Genomic DNA, 5,913 nt, shown 5'->3' on the forward strand with positions numbered 1-5,913 from the left:
TTTCTAACTCTAGTGTTGTTCATTTTACTGTTTGGATACCAAGGAATGCATGCCAATTGTACATTGATTTGTCTCATAAGAGAGTTTTGTTTGTAGAAGGCATTGATACTCTCTCTCTCTCTCTCTCTCTCTCTCTCTCTCTCTCTCTCTCTCTCTGTGGATAGTTTCCTACTACGACGTTAAAATTCTCTTCTTCTCGGGGCTGTGGGTGTGTGCTACTAAAGAGAGGAAAATGGTACAACCTTTCCATCACCCAAGTGTGGTAGATTGGTTATGCCTTTTCCATCTCGAATAATACGTATTGAGTTCCAACTCTCCTCATCGGATAGATCTTTAAGGTCTCTGGGATAGTTTCCTATGACGTTAAAATTCTCTTCTTTTTCTTCTCATAACAAGTATTGAGTTCAACCCTCCTTGTCAGATAGATTTTTAAGGTCTCTTGGGATAGTTTCCTACGATGTTAAAATTCTCCCTCTCTCTCTTTGTGCGCGTGCACAACACAGCTGCGAATCACATCACATAGCACATGATATACAAGATTAAAGATGAGCACTGCAGTGATGTCAGCATTTGTTACGAACTGCCTGGCATACAAATGAGGGGTGCATTCTCTCTTTTTGAACTAGCACCTGGTATCCTATTGTGCACAAAGATGGCGGGAGAAGCATCGATCAGGACAATAATTTAAAAATCTGTAATGGAATGTCTTCGTGTTGAATACCTAGTAGAGTGGTTCCCTCCGTTGTGTGAAGTAATTTTCCCACTGTCTTTTAAGTGGCAGCAATTGTTTCTTCTAGTCAATGTCTCTATACTGAACTTCACTTACAGTCGAGCATTGATCAGCTTTCTTGTTGACCGCTTCCCTCTTGTTGAAACCTTTTTACCCTTGTGGCACCCTTTAATGCTTGTAGAAGTGATCTAAATCACCTACTATGGAGATTTGTAGGGATGACGGTGAGACTTTCATCAACGGTCATTATATAAGAATCTTTAAGGCTTGTTTTCGTTGTAGAGTGTCTTGGCTCTACGTCAAGGCCTTTCTTCTTTCCCCATCTATTCTATCCCCTTCCCCTACTCTTCGTTCCCTACTCTTCGTTGCAGAAAACTAATCCCCTCCGTGTCATTGCCACCTGAAAGGCAGAAAATTTAATCAAGACAATAGAATTGATGAACAAAGATTTTGCTTAAACAAGTGAAGCACAAAGAACAAAAGTCAATGGCTTGGCACTTCAAAAATTTCAATGCTAGAGGGGATCCCTTTTGAAAAACCTAGGATCAGTTCCTCATGTCATCATGACTCACACATCCAAGACTTGCCAAGGATCCTTGGAGTACATAGACCCAAAAGGTAAGCGGTCGTTTCCTTTCCCACCTCCGCTCCCAAGGATACAAGGCATCAGGTTCAGGCTCTCAAGTAGACAAAGCCAACCCCTTGTACAAATGCTAGAGGCCGTAAAGTCCGACCTTGAGCTTGTGGGTACCTTCAACAAAGATAGCAAAAATCTCTGAGAGTTTCTTTGTCACCAAGGGGATTCAATATGTACGTCTATACGGTGGTAACAGGAGGGGTATTAAATGCAAGATCCATATGCATCATACAATTGTGGTAGTCTTGTGCTCCTGCTATTTCAATGATTTTCAAAATCCAAAACAAGGAAATTTAGTCTTGCAAAATCAAAATCTTGGCGACAACTTTGGTTGGCATACATCTGAAATTTTTGGTGTAATTAAATGTGCTCCCTATACATGATTTCACCCGTTCAACTGCAATGATTTTAAGATAGTTTGTGCTTATTGTGTCTTGGCAAGTAGATTCTACCCTTGCAAGAGCCCACAAAAAGAACTACAAAGAATATAGTGGAAAATTTACAAGTCAAAATTTACCCCTAGAACTCCAAGGGTAGCTATTCAAGACTGTTCAAAAACTAGTCTTCAAGGAATCAAGCAAACAAGGAGTAAAGGAGCTTTTATCAGAGCATCCTCTTACTCTAATGGAAAAATCCAATTCTCTATGAAGGCTCTTAGTTGCCAAATAGATAGCTCAACATCAATCCTATGAAGGGGCCACTATGCTTTTCTTCTCCAGTCAAGGACACAGAGTTGCTCCTTCCATTAATTGCCACTAGTACAAGCACTAATAAAACCTCAACATGCCCAAGTGTCCCCAATTGCTAGTTGTCCAAGCGAATATCGATTGGCAAAATTTGGAATCCCCTTCACCTATCATGAAGGGGAGACATTGAATACATTCATTAGTATGGAGCATCTACAATGGAGTTTCCCCTTGCTTTAACCACCAAAAAGTCAGGAGCCAAAAAACCAAGTTACACCACAACTTGAGAGCAACCACAATAGAAGCATTATTAGCACAATATCAACCACTTAAGTGCTTAAGTGCGCTCGCTCGCTCTCTCTCTCTCTCTCTCTCTCTCTCTCTCTCTCTCTCTCAAGTGTGGTAGATTGGTTCTGCCATTTCCCTCTTGAATGAGAAGTCTTGAGTTCAACTCTCCTTGTTGGATAGATCTTGAAGGTCTCTTGGGATAGTTTCCTACGACATTAAAATACTATTCCTCTCTGTCTCTCTCTCTCTCTCTCACACACACACACACACACATTCAAATTGCAATGAATACAAGATGAGAAAACATAATACAATACAAATGACATTGTAAACTTAAACTCAAACTTTTAACAGCTCAAACAGAAATTAAAGCACAAAAAATGATCCTGATTGTTTACATAGCAAGTAGTACTTGAGAGAATTTAAGACCATTGTGCAAAAATGGGTAAAAGCATGTCATGCACCTTTTGACTACATAGTGTATTGTAGGCTTGGGCAACAATAAGTAGGAGAATTAACTCTGCAACTTACATAAAAAAAAAGACCAGAAAACTCAAAATAGCTTGCTTCTGCTTTCCCTGCCCTCAATTATCTGCTCTCGCCATCAGATTTACCAACCACTGACTGCATTGCCACTTGGATTTCCCCAATCATTCCCATTATTGGAATTGCCCCATCCGGAACCTTCCACCATGCTTCGTTCTCCAGCCACTTTAGTTGGTTTAGAACCTTCCCAATCATCACCATCACCCTCTCTCTTTCTCTTGTTTGGCTGCCACCCACCACCACGCCCACCACGCCCACGACCACAACCCCGCCCACGCCCACCTCTGCCATTTCCTGTCCCAGCTGGCTCTGCACTCTTCCAAAGATCATCATTTCCTCCATTATCCTCACTGCAATTCCAGCTGCTACTGTGGTTATTAAAGCCTCCTCTTCCACGTGAATTACAACCACCTCTCCAGCCATTTCCACTATATCCTCTTCCCACACCCTTCGATATGTGACCATCATCACCTCCTTGCATCTTGTCAGTTGGTCCTGTCCAAAAGTCATCTTCCTTTTGAGCCCCATTACTTGCAAAGGTAACATCTTTGCGATGATTCATAAAAACAGTATTGTCATATGCTGGAGGTGCAGTAACACCTGCTTTAGTAGGTACTTGCAAAGGAGGGGGTGTCCGACACGCCTCCGCTGGCATTGGCTGTGCTTTGAATGCTGAATGAGGGTTGATGGGAGCAACACAATTTGGGTGGATCTGGCACCTATCCATGACTGAAGTTTGACGATGAGAATCATCAGCATCGATGTGAGAGCAACGTGGGAGGATGCGCATATGACCCGCACAGCAGACAGGTTCTGTGTACATGGCTTTAGAGGTAGCAGCAGGAAGCTGCTTATCACATGTCGGTGCGATGCTCCGACAAATGGCAAGCGGCTGTGCATCAAGCACTTTACCCGAATTGTTGAGAGCAAGCATCTGTACTGAACCAGACATATAATCAGAGCCGAACTTGCGGACCAAATCAAGAGATTTGATGGGCTCAGCCAGGGCAAGGGGACGCTGGTGATGGTGAGAATGAGCATGTACTATGTGAGCATGATTGTGGCCATGACTAATGTGTGCACAGGCAGCTGGTAGCTCAATGCGGAGGGATTCAGGAGCTTGTACAAGTTGATTAGCAGTCGTATGGTCAACAGTATGGATTGCACTTGGAAGGCATGGCGCCATATTATGTGAGAACGACTGTAGATTGTGATGATGAGGGTGGAGACACAAGCTCTCATGCAAAGAGCACCCACCTGCAATATGAATTGAAGCATATTCACTACATCTGGGCCTGCAAGCCCAATATTGAGAAGGCAAAAATGAATACAAATTAGATGGTTATATACTTACAGGGATGCATCAGATGCTGCAGATGAGGATGAGCATTAGCAGCGCCAATGGCGACTAGAGGCAAATTACTGCGCGCAGAAGACGATACAAGCTGACCGCCGCCGTGAGTCTCATCTCCTTCATGCGGTTCCCCTGCAGTCACGAAAATAGTGGCCCGGCCATTAGCGCAGCAAGCACTGCAGCTATGGCGATGCATCATGATCAGAAGACACAGAGCTCTCTGGTTCTCAGCAACGAGGGAGACTACAAATAGTAGAACTTAGAACTGAGACTCATTGCGAAGGAAGTAATAGTAGACTCTGCATGCCAAGGGAGAGGGGACGTGCATTCATTTTACACACGCATCAATGGTACTCCATATTTGCAATAGATTCCTCAAAATCCAAGTCTCTAAGTCCCCGTTCACACAAGGCCGCCCCAATTGCTGAGCTGTTGCATCAACGTCCATGGAGTTTGCACCTTGGTCTCGTTGGACAAACCAACGAGGCCAAAAAACATGAAACACCCTTGGTCATTAAGTGTCAATGTCAAGGCCGAAAATTGCAACCCTTCCCCCGCCCTTCCTTTGTTGCTAGCCCTCCACACGTCGGGAAAAATTATAGTAGCCTTTCTTAAGGACGGGCCCTGCCCCAAGGAAGGGCTTACTTTTGCAAAGCCTTCCTAGGGAAGGGAAGGTGCTAAAAATGCCCGGCAGAGATTGACGTGAATTGTCTACAGAGGCTAGAGCATGTGCCACAGAGTTTGAGAGCCCCCAAGGCTCAAGGTTGTTCAAGCATGCAGTGTGCACGGTGCACAATATTAAGTAAGGTCATTTTTTAACGAGCTGGAGTCTGGTTGGTAGTGGAAATACATTCTTCAACTTAAAAGTTTAAATTACACTTATTGACAATAGCATGGAAATTCCAAGAATCCAAAGTTCGAGCTTCGAACCTACCTTCAACTTGATATTCAAACTTTCGTTTCATTGTTCTCGCAGCTTGCAGGCGACTCCAAAAAGGTGAATCCAGATTCTAGACTCCATAGCCGATTGTCGGAGTCCAAACTCCAGAGCTGGTGGGTGCTAGCAGGGGTGCATGTGTTATGGCTCGTCATTGTCAGCCACGTGAGTTCATGACCAGCAGCCAACTGTAGCCTGCGCACAATCCATCATCCCCCTCTGACTCCTGAGCAAGCACATGCGTATTGAAAGAGAGACTTTGATGAGGCGATTGAAATCTTGCATGATTTTTTTTCTTTTAATGATGTTGCTAAGTCAAAACAAAGACGTATGGAACTTTGACACTGTGAGGAATGTGCAGGCGGTGGTGAAGCCTTCGAACTTCGTGAGTGTAGACTACTCCAGACGAGTCCAAAGTCCACATTGCACAGTCTACCAAGTGCAAAGGTGCCCCACTTCCAAGCCTCAAGGCTCTTGAGTCCTAAATCACGTGCTCTCAGTTGGATTGTTGCACAATCCTGACCGAGCCTCCAGGTACCTCTTCTGGACCTTGTAAGTTGTTAGACTCTTGAACGAAATGCCAAGAAATTTTTGGCATGTGACTATTGACATTGTAATCTAGACCACAAGTATGGGAAGCCAAACTATAGACAAGAAGAAGAAACAAGTGGATCTTTCAAATTTTTATCAGGCCACGAATGATAGAGGTAAACGAAAAGGAAAAGAGTTAAAGGA

General features: G+C 43.8%; 1 protein-coding gene across 2 annotated transcripts; it reads right to left on the bottom strand.

The window, feature by feature from the left end:
* Positions 1-2,686: 2,686 nt before the first annotated feature.
* On the bottom strand, positions 2,687-4,542 carry LOC147442770 (uncharacterized). Of its 2 annotated transcripts, XM_086529706.1 has the most exons (3): positions 4,242-4,542; positions 3,488-4,144; positions 2,687-3,382 (listed from the first exon to the last, which is right to left on the bottom strand). In XM_086529706.1, exons 1-3 carry the CDS (start codon positions 4,438-4,440, stop codon positions 2,952-2,954), a joined length of 1,287 nt encoding a protein of 428 aa, XP_086385832.1. In that variant the 5' UTR covers positions 4,441-4,542; the 3' UTR covers positions 2,687-2,951. The 2 variants fall into 2 exon arrangements, with proteins under 2 accessions (XP_086385832.1, XP_086385831.1); XM_086529705.1 differs by having other exon boundaries at positions 2,687-4,144; positions 4,242-4,541.
* Positions 4,543-5,913: the final 1,371 nt, after the last annotated feature.

Source organism: Adiantum capillus-veneris, chromosome 14 (genome assembly GCF_014529385.1).
Source record: "Adiantum capillus-veneris isolate H3 chromosome 14, ASM1452938v2, whole genome shotgun sequence".
Taxonomy (NCBI): domain Eukaryota; kingdom Viridiplantae; phylum Streptophyta; class Polypodiopsida; order Polypodiales; family Pteridaceae; genus Adiantum; species Adiantum capillus-veneris.

Coding starts and splice junctions, on each gene's coding strand:
- LOC147442770 (XM_086529705.1), bottom strand. CDS start 4,440: ATGATGCATCGCCATAGCTGCAGTGCTTGCTGCGCTAATGGCCGGGCC. Junction 4,145..4,241: donor GCAGCATCTGATGCATCCCT/GTAAGTATATAA, acceptor TTCATATTGCAG/GTGGGTGCTCTTTGCATGAG.